The sequence below is a fragment of the Sesamum indicum genome, linkage group LG13, assembly GCF_026168435.1.
Source record: "Sesamum indicum cultivar Baizhima isolate 11 linkage group LG13, ASM2616843v1, whole genome shotgun sequence".
In the NCBI taxonomy this organism is placed as follows: Eukaryota; Viridiplantae; Streptophyta; class Magnoliopsida; order Lamiales; family Pedaliaceae; genus Sesamum; species Sesamum indicum.
The window spans coordinates 13,131,399-13,145,143 of NC_142669.1; the positions used below are offsets into that span (position 1 = coordinate 13,131,399).

The window sequence follows — 13,745 nt, forward strand, 5'->3', positions numbered from 1 at the left end:
AATTGTGAGACTGTTGCGTTTTTCATTCTTTTCTATTCAACAAATATATTAAGTTTTTAAATGCATATTTAGTCTTATAAAAAAGTAGTATTTTCGATCTTACAACACATTTTTGTTATATATTTTAATGCAAAATGTTTGTCCTCGTTAGAATCTTTATACTTTTTTGTTTCATATGTTATAGGATATCACTTTTAGTCTCGTAACGTTCAAAAAATGGTATTTTTTGGTCCCATGCATTAAATAGTCACGTGACCTTTTTCATTAAACATCTAACGAAAAGGGATGGGGACCAAAACTCTACTTATTTCAAGTTACGAGACCAAAACTGAGAATTTATTAATCAATGAGATCAAAAGTAAAAAAATTCTAAACTTGGCTTCTACACTTTCTGCTGCCCATCTTCACACACACCCACACACATACAAAATGAGATAAAAAATAGAAAAACCCTAAATTGTGTTAATACGTATCATGTTCACTGTTCGAATATTATTAAATATATAAGTATTTATCTTATTTTATATTATATTTAAATATCATTAAAAAGGATATATATATATATATATATTTATTGATGTACCAAATGATATTTGAGAAAATAATATAATTATTCCACCTAATAAAAAGAAAAACAAAACAAATTATGTATTTAATCTGAAGTCCGAATTAAGGGTACATAAAATATGTTTAAAGTCCTTTTCTCGTCTCAGGTTGTGAGCTAATCCAGTGAACCTGCACCCACAAAAGTCTGTAATAACAACACTGTCAAGACAAAAAAAAAAAAAAAAACATTGAGAAGGAATAAACTGGTTAATTACAATTCTTTGATATTTAAGTCAGTGAATTCGATACGAGAAAATAGCTTTAATATTTTAAATGCGATAAAAAGAATACACCTAACATTTGGAGATTATGCATTTATAATAATTAGTTGTTGCCGCACGCGGTTTCCGCCAACATATGCAAAATAACAATGGTGTGAGATGAAAAAAAAGATTGTGAAAAAAAAAAAAAATTGAGTTTTCGTTATACTATAAATGACCACGGCTTACAAATTGTGGTAAATCAATATTATTAACCAAGATTAAATAAAACAAAAGCAAAAAATTTTAATTTTTTTAAACAATATTCGCTATGGTTTTTAATTAGCTGTAGCCAAAACATTTGGCCATGGCTAATGTTTTGGTTACTCTTGTAAAAATAATGATTAATGATCGTTTTGAAGTCGTGGTTGATTTGAATTTGTCATGATTTTCTTCTTTTACCTATAGTAATTAACCATAGCAAAAAAACATATTTTTTATAGTAAAACATGATGTGGGGATGAGAAAGAAAGAAGTCAATAAGAAAAAGCAAAATCGTAGAGTAACAAATTAATTGTCAGTTTATTAAAACTATGTAAGTTTGTGAGAAAAGAAACTTGAGGAGTAAGGCGAGGGAAACGTGGAGCAGTGAGTTGAGAGAAAAAATAATAATTAAAAAAATATTAAAATTATTATTTTGACCGAATTGTTTTGAAGGAAAAAGATGAACTAAAGAGCAAATTGAGATACTCAAAGTTTGATATAATATTTTCTTTTATAATAACTAGGAAGTATCACGTGCACGGCACGTGTCGAAATATATTTTTAAGAGTGAATATATCACTTATTGAAAAATTATACATATATCTCTAGAAACGTCAATATTATTAAAAAATATCTTACTCTTTTTACTGTCACGAATAATTTCTCAAAATATTTATATAAATAACACGTAGATTAGGGGCGTAAATATAATTATCCGTTATTATGTGGAAAAAGTGGAGATTATGAGTGCATGCATAATCTGAATGAAAAGGACTTGTGATTCGGGTGTTTGGTTTTGTTGACAAACTGAAAAGAAATTATGAGTTTTCAAAGTATCAATTAATAATTCAAAATTCAAAACTAAAATTAGAAAATTAGATCTTATTTAAATGGTAAGATTAAACCCTTTAAATGTACCATTTTGATGTGCATTAATAAAAAATATATTAAATTTTAAGGGTAAATAAGTAATTTGATACGTATGAGGGATACATTAAATATATACAACCCACCACACCATATAATTTCCAACACTACTATAAATACCAAAATATTAATTTTTTATGTGAGGTACTATTCATTGATTGAGAATTCATTTTCTTGAAAACAACACTTCTTTCGAAAATTGCAATTCACCTGGTGCGCAATTGTCCCGAGTTAAAATTCTCGATAGTATCCCGTAGTAGAAAAATCTCAACCACATCACATTTGTTCCATATTCAATGTATTTGAATTATAAATTAATTGATGTCTATTTCAGGTGATCAGAAAGTCAATTAATTGATTGCTTATAAACTAGTTCTAAACCATCTTATTCGATATAATATTAATATCATGATCTGGTTCTATTCTATGATCATATTTGTTTTATTATACTTAAACATTATTAGTGTATTTCATGAACAAAGCCCACAGACCAGATAAATCAATAAAGTCAGTGGATGGATTTCATATATATAATGAATGTAAGACGTCTATGCATTTTAGCGGCTTCTAACAAGTGGGTTGTCAAATCAATTGAATTGCCTCGTAGGAGTTATTATATATAGGGTAAATTACAATAACCTCTCTTGGGGTTCGCCACAATTACGAATATCTCCTTGTTGTTTGAAAATTTATCAATACTCTCCTTGATTTTAACGGTCGTCTGACAATTAACCGAGTTTATTAGGTTTCCATCTATTTTTTGTGGTGAACTGACCAAAATGCCTTGTGGATTAAAAATTATAATTTTTTTTTAAGATTTTCTGATTCTTTTATGGATTAAGTGATTATTTTTTTTTATGATTTTTAAATTTTTTTCATTCACTCCGTTTGATTTTTTTATAAGTTTTAATCTTTCTAAAAACATATAGTAAAGACAAAATTGACAATTTCATACTTCTATCCAAAAGTTACATAATTTTTTTAAATATTATGGGGGTATTTGTAATTTTTTAAACAACAAGGGTTATTTGTAATTATGACAAATCTCAAGAGAAGTCGTTGTAATTTATCCTTATATATATGAAAACCCATCTGGTATGATCGGTACTACTAGAATTCCTTAGCTTCGATAATACGGAAATTAGTCATCTGACTTGAGGAGTCATAGTTGAAAGTTGCGGTATCGATGATAATATTGGTGGTTATTATTTAATATCGCTCACGGTGTATTGGAATGTTATCGAGCGATACGAAACAAAATATTATACACTGCTCAACCAATTCCCAAAAAATAAGAAATTATATATAATCATTCAGTGGCTTCTGCAACAGGCTAAGCCATCAATTATTGTCGAGATTGGCACTGGAACTATTCCAATTTCAGCTATAAGTTGCACAATTAAATTGCTCAATTCCAGCTACAAGAAGTCAGAAGTTGCTCAATTAATTATGTGAAACCGTATGAACATTCTCTATTTTTTCACATAATTGTTTCAACCATCAGATCATAGTCACCTGATAGAATTCGGTATTATCGACGATATAATCGGATTTAGGAGATAATATCATTATATCGACGATACAAAATAAATTCGGATAAAAGATAGAATCGAACAATTATATCCGATCGACACTGACTGATCCGTATACGTACCAGCCGATATCTGATACCTTGATCCATGGTTGGATGTTGATATATAACTGTTGTGAACAGAGAATTACATCCTGAAAACATGAATATAATGCATCTGATTTACCCAAAATCATTGAACTTACATGGTAATACATTTTATCCATAGAAGATGCACCTGACTAGAAAGAATTGCCCAAGCAGAATACCTAAGTACTAGAAACCAATGCTCGTTTTCGAACTTTATACGTTGCTTCTATGTGTTTCACTGCATCTCTTCCGAGAGCTCTCGGTTGCACGGACTGTGTGTTTTCATTTAAAAATCGGCATCATACCATGCCGTCCGCCGTGCCAATTAGGTCAAGATCCACATGAAGACCGTCGACCAGCCGGTAAGAGCGAGGGCTGCAACCAAGTAAGTCCAAAGAAACAGGACTGAGCATTCTTCTTGTGCCACATCAAAGAGTTGTGTCATGGTACCTATGTTTTCGTTTCCCGTCCGTTTACCATCCGTTATATCGATTGTGCTGCAAATATAACTAAAAAACGGAGCGAAGTATGCAAACGTTGGGATAACGTACCGATATTCATAGCAGGTGGAACAGTGAACTGAAGCATGAGCACGAAGTGGTAGAGAGGATCAGAGGGGAGAAAGCCTAAATGTGAAGCTAGTTTCACCACGCCAATCCCGACTGCAGGAAGTATTGCGTATCTCACACAAATCACTGCGACTACTGTCGTTGATTTCAACCTCGCCTTGCTTAGCCCTGCATCCGTTTACGGTCATCGTTGTTCAATACGGTTATCGTTTTTATGTGCATGTGGGCATGTAGTTTGTGTAGGTTTTCGACAGAAACGGTTACCTTGTGTTAGGTTGCCTCCAAGTATGAGAGTGATGCAAGGAATAGTTCCATCCCTACGTGATAAAACTTGCATTAGTTACACACAGCTCACTCACAGGGCAAGTGGTATACACTTAAATATGAAAAAAACGAGTCACTAGTTGTAAGTAAATACATACACTTTGTCGTTAGATCATACAACCATTAAGAATATAGAGTTTTCACGTACCCAAGTAATTTAACAGAATCGTCGATCACTCTAAGCGGAGCATTTTCACCGATGATAAGGTTCCGAAGCCATGTTACTCCTCCAAATATGAGTCCAATAATCTGGAAGTACATATAGCAGTCAGTTTGCTGTAGAATTGCTTCTTATCTATAGCAGGAAATCAAGAGGGTGTTTGGGGGTGAGCAAAAAATTCTTGTTCGAACCAAATTCAGCCAAACCAAACAAATCACTGAGTAAGTATACGAAACTTGCTCTGTAATTGGTCACTTTCCCTTAACTATACACCAATCACAAGACAAGTGTATTGCATTTGCCATATGACTAGTTCAGATTTGATCGAGCCGAATCCGAACGAGAATCTTCGTGGGGCAAGCTTATAAAATGTTATATACATCTTATAAAACGTTGGAGAGCTTATTCTCCTACAAACCCCTTGAGTATGGATGGTTAATTAGTTATAAGTAAACTCACTGCAGCAAGGACTGGAGGTGCTTTTAGCTCTTCCACTATCTGATGGAAAATTCCCAGTATTTGACTCCACACTGTTGCACTCTGCTTCCACTGATCATTCCTCTGCACAGAAATTGAGATTTCAAAACTCCAGAGGTTACTATAGAGAAAGGGGTGCGTAAATAAAATAAATAAAAAAAAAAAAAACAAAAGGGTGCAAAGAGAGATTCAACTTGTAGTGGCAAAAATGTAATTATTCAAGTTACCAATATTCTTACAAGTTTCATCCTATTTTATTCAAACACTTCAAATACGTGCTTATTTTAAACTAAGATATGTTATCTTATCAGCTCAAAAAATGTGTGATAACATATATATGAGCTTATAAGATGTTTTAACTAAGTTTAGCCGAACGCCCTCTTCAGTTACGAAACTTACAGGCACTTTCCTAGAATGATCTTCGCCGGCATTGGAGGACACAGGGACATGCTCTTCTCCACTGAGAAGAAGAGTTCTCTCATTCGCCTCCAAATCCTTGTTCGCCTCCTTCGACGGCTCCTCGGCGTCTTCCAACATCGCTCTGTATTTTGATGCGGCGCGCCGTATCAAGTGGTAAGTATAGGTCCATATGTAGAAGGATCCAAGCTGTTGATCAAAGCAATGTTTTCCTTTGTTTTAGATCAGATTCTGTTTCATCTTCTGTTTTATTTAATATATAAATTCCACGGGTATAAAATTTTTCTGCTAAATAAAATGAATGACATAATCTATATAAGACGTGGTATATATATATATTAAATAAAATAAAAGATGCAACAAAAATCGAAATAAAAAATTACTTACAGCCATTGAGAAAGAAACATATGAGAGGCCAACTCTGGTGCAAACAGCCTCTTCTCCAAAGGGATTCCCATCCTCCTTGCAGATGGCTGGGATTATTATCAGCAGAATGTTTCCCAAGTTTCCTGCATGCCCACCACAATTATTCAAATTAAAAAAAATAAAAAATTAATATACCAGTAAATTGGAGACACCAATAGAGTGCTCTTCAATTATATATAGTATAGATAAACACATGCATTGTGCGGGTGGGAAGGTTTTGTCTAGTTAAATATATAGGTTTTATTTTAATTTTAATCCTGTAATTGTATGTATTTTGCATTTTGGTCCCTTAAGAGTTGAAATTTTCAATTTGGTCCATTAATTTTGTAAAATTCATGATTCAGGGACTTATTTTGTCAAAACTTTAGAAATTGGCTGGACGACCACACGTGCAAGTCAAGCGCGTCCTCAAATTTAAATCAGCACACAACTTGCACATATAAATTTCCGACAAATTTAAATCTTTAAGCAAAATGTATTCTCAAATCACGAAAGTTATTAAACTAATAGGTCAACTTGCATGTTTTATTTTTATGAAGGGAACGCCAAACACTCATAATAATTACAAGACTAAAATTATAATACAACCTAACCTAAATATAGGTGTACCTGTTGCACATATAGCAATGATGAGGTCTTGGAGATGTGGCTGTGGTCTCAGTATCTTGACCGCTACCCATCCGAGTCCCCCTCCGATGAGAAAAGTTATGCCGACGTTAACAGGCATAAACCACCTAATTCAGAAGTTGTCGTCAAGAAGAGCGATTGGTTCAGTGTTTTTTTTTTTTTTTTTTCTTTTCCTCTTTCATTTTTTTTTGTCTTATATATATGTATATATATTATCTTATATATTTTAAGTAATTTTTAAATCTATAAAAGATAAATAATACAATTTTAAAAAATATTTTATTTTAAAATAAAATAAACCAAGGCGCAGTATACAAGTACCCTCCTTTCATGGAACCTCTGGATAAATTTTCAGTTTTTTTTTTTTTTTTACCGAAAACGATAAATTATTAATTTTTTTAGTATATTAATTACAACTATTGATATTAAGTATCTATATCTAACAATTATTGATAATTACGACAATAACTATATCTAACCCAACACCTACTATTAAAATTCATGCGTTTGGTGGTCGGACAAATTCAGCTTTTTAGAGAACCATGAATTAAAACTAAGAAAACCTTAAAACCATACCATGCGATGATGTCTTGAAAGCGCACGGTCTTTGCTAGACTTGCAAATATGAGTGATGGAGTGAAGACCACAAAAACTATCTGCAAACGCCACATTTTTGGATCAACCATTAGTGACGTAGAGGATCAATCGACGTCATCATCATCACCAACAAACAATCGATCAAAACGAAAAACGACAAGACAAGAACATATATCAAAACATGCATACACGTAAACATGCATATATATGTAAGCTGTACTCAGAACAAGAATCAACGTACTTTGTTCAAAGACCTTCTGGCATCAGGTGGCAGAAGCTTCAGATAATCAGTTGCCATGAAAGCTCCCAATACGCTAATTATAAGCACCTGCAGTATTGGCATCGACGATATCTCCAACAACGACCAGAACCCCATTTTCCCTTGTTACTCTCTCTCTCTCTCTATATATATATGTATGTATGTGTGTGTGTGTGTGAATCTTTGTAAGTATATATAGTGCGGTTGTGTGTCTCCTGCCTGTTTGTTTCACAGTGTGAATTTTTTGTAAGTATGGTTGAGCTGTATACAACTGCAAAAGTCAAGAAAGAAAAACGAAGAGAAAGTTAATAATGAGAATTAATTATTGAGGCTGTGGGGACAGAACTGTTTCATTATTGTTTGCTTCTATTTTTAAGGTGTTTTTCTCTATTTTGGATACATAATGAGAGAAAGGTAGAGATAGGTATGTGTGATTTTAATATATGGCTTAATGCAATTAATCTCACGTGATATTATAAATAAAAAAGCTACAATTATAGTAGGTACCACTTTTAGTCTCATAAAACTCAGCTACGTTTTTTAGTTTCAGAAAGTCACGTGCATTCTGATTTTGGGACTAAAAATGCGTTATTTAGGACTAAAAAAGCCCAAAATTAATCACTATTTTGGGGACTAAAAAGACTCAATTTTGAATTTTACGAGAATAAAAGCATCATCTGTCATAATTGTGATATCAACACAAATTCTATCCTTATTTTATGGAACTAAAAAAACTATTTTGCCCAAGTTAATTATTAAGGCTGTAAACTGATCTTTCATCTTTCTTAACATGTGCCAGTCACAATTTGGAGAAACACGTCTTATTGATTGAATTATGATAATGAGGAAATTAGTGGCTGATCAGAAAAGGGGCAAGGTGACATAAGTTGCCCCTTCAGGAATTGACGATCAGCCAATAAAATGTGTTTTTCTAATTTTCAATCCACAGATGATTGACACATGTTAATTTCCGACCAACTTTTTTAAAAATTCTGGGCAATTTTGTTTTGAAATTATAAAATTAAGAAAAAAAAAACAAAAGATCATCAACTCTTAACAAATTACAGGAATAAAGTGCCAAGTGACTATAATTATAGGATTAAAAATATAATTAAACTTTTAATAAATAGTATAGATTTAGACAAACATTCAGAATGCTTTTGACTATATATCCTTATATCGAAAAAACTAAAAGCAAAAAGAGAATTTTTTGGCCACCAATTAACTTTTTACTAATGAAAATTAATATGGTAATTAAACCATTTTAGTATTTCCGAAATTATATATATCATCAAAATTAATTTATTCCAATACTTTGGATTATTTTGAATAAGTGCATCATCGGGCTGGCAAATGAGCAAATTGCTCTCCTATAAAAAACATAGCAATTTACCTCCCTATAAAATAAAGCAATATACCCCCTGTCTAGGGAGGTAAATTACTTAATTTAAAAAACACAAGGTGATAATTGCTAATTTTTTTTATAGAGGGGTAATTTGTACATTTACAATATTTCAAGGGGCTCAATTTTAATTAATTAGCAGCAGCCTATTTTGATTGTGATTTCTCATTTTGAAATGAAATAATATTCTGATACTTGAAAAAGCAGTTCTGGTAACAAAGCAGATATGGGAGCATACAACCAACGGATCGGATTCAATGTATCACCTTACCTATATATATATATATTATGTATATATACATGCGTGCTATATTCGAGTTGCGGCAATCCAAAGCTACTCATGTAACCGATGGGGACATGGTCTTTTAATTCTGTAATTACAGGTTTGGCAATTTTGGTATGTAATTTTGAAAAAATTTCATATTAAAAAATAAAAATGATTGAAATTAGCTCAAAGTTGGTTATGGTTAATCTGACATCCCGTATTGTTTTACCCCGTGCCAAAATATTTACCATAATTTTTAACTGTAGCAAATATTTTAGTCTCGCTTGCAAAAACAACGGCTAATAGCAGTTGCGCAGCCGTTCTTAATTAGTATCTATCATGATGTTTTATATCGGACTAGAATTGCCACATGACGTACCATATTAACTGCCATGTTCTCCGAAGAGAATCAATAGTCAATTATAGAAAACATGTCGGCAAATTCTAGTTCGGGTTCAATTTGATTGAATTTAAGTTAATTATATGGGAAGTGTAATACATATGTAGGTTTACAGGTCAATAAAATAACCAACATATGATAAGTATGATACACTTATTTTGTAATTAATTTAATTCAATCAGACTTAATTCGTACAAAAACTTTTGTTACGTGGTAAGCGTCACGTCATCTATTTAAAAGAGGGATAAGGGTATGTGTGCGCGCGCGCGGCGGAGAGGATATGATCATTGTGATTACACCTAGACGGTCATGTGGGTGTGTATGTGCTGACCAACCATGCATTCAGCAAAAATACAAATACCCTTTTCTTATTACCAAGCTAGACGCAGAGGGGATTGGATTTTCCGTTGCACATTCTATTTTTGAAAAATTATTTTATATACGCAGCATGTGTATATTAAATAAAGCAGTACTACAAAAAAATAATTCGATTAATTAGCAACCAAAAAAGTTAGTATTCAGTTAATTAGCAAGTAAATTTTTTCGTTGCTAAGCTGCATTATTTAATACAAGGAATTTACTTGCTGATGAATTCAGCAATGAAGATTTATTGGTTGACGAATTTAGCAACGAATTGTTTAAGATAAATATTAAATAATGTAGATTAAGAACGAAAATATTAAATAGGATCGGCAGAGAGATTGAGAGAGAGAAGCAATTTAAGAGAAAAGGATAACAGATGCATGAGAGAGAGAGAGAGAAGAACCTGAGATGAATGAAAATAGCCGCAGTATTGAGAGGAATTGAGAGATGATGCAGCTGGTGAAGTTGGCTATAGCTACTACTCTGCGCCCAATATATATCAACGTCTCTCTCTCTCTCTCTTAATGAGGTTATATGAAGTGCATCATGTGTAGGGAAGTAGGAAGGATATATACATATATATATATATATCTGTTGTAAGAGCTGAGTCAGCTACCCCTTCAGACTCCATCATATATATATATATATATATAGAGAGAGAGAGAGAGAGAGAGAGCAATTGGGATTTGGATCCTCCTACTCTTAACACATGACATCTTTCTTCTCCTAAGTACCCTAATTATTACAACATTAATTAGTTACTTCTTCTCTCCTAACAAAGACTTGTACTACTACTCTACATCCATACGTTACTCTTGCATTCACAATAATTTTGGATATAATACAGGGGTATTTTAGTCAATTAAAAATAAAAAATATCAAAATATATAAAAAAATTCAAGCTCAAATGCACTTCAGGCCCGTGCACTTCTAACGAAAAGGGTTTTCCTTTTACTAAATTTATTAAAACAAGAGGAGGTTTTTACTCTATTTCTAAAATATAAGGAGGTTCTTAATTTATTTAGAAAAATATATGGAGTTAAAATGGAATTTAGCTCTTTTTTTTTTTTTTTTTGAAATTGATGTCGACACAAGATCAACTACGATGTATTACATCGCATGTAAGTTCTTGAGCAAAATCGTAAATCTGATCCCGTATTTTTTTTATTTTTTTTAATAATATTTCGATTCAAACTAATATATCAGTACGATTAAAACCAATAAATAAATTACATTGATTCAATACATAACTAAAAAAATAAACAAATTCCAATAACTTACATAAAATGAGACAAACACCTGCACATTCAGTGGAACTCGAACTCAAACCTCAAACTTGTTTACGGGACATCAATCTTTTCGGTAAAGGTAAATTTCATTAAATAAAAAATAATATAATAGTACAATACATCTTATTTAATCTAAACGGTTTCCTCGACAGGTCAAGGAATCCGCCATAAGCGATAAAGCGCACAAGTGCTAATCAGTAGGTAATTCTACACTAAGGATCTTCTATTGCACATCTCGAACCATCATCGAGGTGACATCAATCTTAGCAGATCCCATATTTGATAGCAGGTGACGATTTTAGTTGTACTAGAATTCAATTTGCAATTAAGTCTTATAATTTAAGAAAATTGGCACGTTAAGCACAAAATCAACCAAAAATTGCAAATCTAGCCAATTTCGGCATGTGCACTCCCATATTCCGGCCAGATTGCAATATTTGACTGTTTTTTCGTTTTTTCCCCCTAAAATTATAGGGATTAATTGTCAAATTCATTTTCAACAGAACTAAAATTGCAATTTTCTTTGAATTCTTGGCCTAATGATCGATGTTCACGTCTCAAAAATAAATAAAAAGTCATGAATCTCAATCTTATTTTATATGAATTGTTCGTCCTAGGACAAATTACATGGAATATTTTTATTCGAATCAGGTTTGAATTAAACTAATTATAAAGTAAATATAATATATTTGTCATGTAACTGATTATTTTTTTTTTAATTTTACACCAATCACACAAAAAATATATTATATTTATCATATAATTAATTTAAATTTGAATAATTTCGATTTGAATTAGAATACAGAACGTGTTTGTCTGAAGTGCTCCGAAGGAAGTTTTAACTAGGCCGCCTCTGACCTTCCCCTAAACAGGACAAATATTGATGAAGCCTCTGAACGGGGTGGGGTGGGTCCTCACTGAGGGTTTCCATGTGCCCAGTTTGTTGTCACACTGCAGACCAGATGACCAGTCCGTTGCGGAAGCTCCAAGGTTTTATTTTTATTAATTAGTCGTTGTTGCATGCAGTTCTACGAACATATAAAAAGAATCTATTAAACTTAAAAAAATTGTGAAAAATAAAAATGTAGTTTGAGATGAAAAGAAAAAATGTGATGAGAAATAAATGTGAGGGAAGGTGAGAGACTAGAAAATAAATTATAGCTTATGAATTTATTAAAAATATGAAAGTTTGTGAATGAAAAAAAATATGAACAAGGTGAGAGGAAACATGAAGCAGTGGGTTGAGAAATAAAAGAATTATAAAATAATTAAAAAAAATATTTAAATTATTATTGTGATAATTTTTTTTTTGAAAAAATAGAATTGATTAAAAGGTAAATTGGGGTGATAAAAAATTGGTACGATCAAAGGTTTTTTTTTTTTTAATAATAGTATAGATATATGTATGTTACGTGTATAATATTTTTAAATCAAATAAATTATATAAATTACACTCCTCTTTCCTAAGTGATGGGTACAACCCAAGAATGGGTTAAGAGGCCCAATACTCTACCTCTTGGCCCCAATTCTCGCGAGGGAGGAAGCCCGCCTCGGTGAACCCAATGATCGGGGCCCAAGTGATGATTGTCAACCCTTTTCCCACTTATACGTCACACTCTGACCCATGTGGTGTGCATTCAGACCTTCCATGTATACCCCCTTCTTTGACCACCCTGTAATATGCTTGGCGAGAAGGCGTTCCTCAAGAGCCTGGACTCTTGCACCCAGCAGACTCCCTGTGGATTGGGAGTCCCCCTCCACTCCGGACTCTCCCCGTTACCTGAAGTACAATCCCAACAACGTGATCCCTAAAAAATTGGACTTGACCAAGCCTTATCTCAACTGATTTTATCCAGGCACCACAAGAATAGGAAGTCCTAGTGGTTCCTTCATGAAGGAGGACACTCCACCGTAAGTAGAGGACTTATTCCCGAGCGAGGGGGATACCCTCAACCGGCGTAAATCTTGCTATTATTTTGCTGCACTTGTATTGCATTGTCGAACTCGATTTTACTTCTCTTTTTCCATCATCACGTTTTATTTCCTTAACGTGCTTTCATTATTTCGGGTTATTATTCGAAATCTAATACTAATTTGGGCGTCGGAGTGCTAACGTTTTATTTTACAGGTCTCTTTCTATCGAATTCTCCTCTAAATAATGCATGCCCATAGTCCAAGCCTGATCCCATTGGACTCGTGCTAAAACAACACGCATCATTTAGGTTTGATGTAATTACACGTAAACCCAATGTGATTTAAAAAATTATATCTAACACCCTTGAGGTTTGATTTCATTTAACCAATAACTCCCCACATTAGTCAATATTCACCGAATTTGCTGATATTAACAAAAAAATGAATGAAAATTGATATTTACCCTTAATTAACTTAAAACTTAATTATTGCAGGTCAAATATTTCTTTTCAAACTAAACTATCCTTGTAATGGTGAAGATATACCTCATCGCATGCATTAATATGTGATGACGTATAAGGCTAATTTGTTCATAAGAA

At 32.6% G+C, this 13,745-nt stretch overlaps 1 protein-coding gene across 2 annotated transcripts; it reads right to left on the reverse strand.

The window, feature by feature from the left end:
• Positions 1-3,635: 3,635 nt before the first annotated feature.
• LOC105176005 (protein PIN-LIKES 7) lies at positions 3,636-10,545 on the reverse strand. Of its 2 annotated transcripts, none has more exons than XM_011098668.3 (11): positions 10,347-10,545; positions 7,496-7,784; positions 7,234-7,313; positions 6,640-6,764; positions 5,992-6,113; positions 5,587-5,793; positions 5,170-5,271; positions 4,699-4,799; positions 4,491-4,543; positions 4,209-4,394; positions 3,636-4,032 (listed from the first exon to the last, which is right to left on the reverse strand). In XM_011098668.3, the coding sequence occupies exons 2-11, from the start codon at positions 7,628-7,630 to the stop codon at positions 3,983-3,985; spliced, it is 1,161 nt and encodes a 386-aa protein (XP_011096970.1). In that variant the 5' UTR covers positions 7,631-7,784; positions 10,347-10,545; the 3' UTR covers positions 3,636-3,982. The 2 variants fall into 2 exon arrangements, with proteins under 2 accessions (XP_011096970.1, XP_011096969.1); XM_011098667.3 differs by having other exon boundaries at positions 3,636-4,107; positions 10,347-10,541.
• Between the last annotated feature and the right edge of the window lie 3,200 nt (positions 10,546-13,745).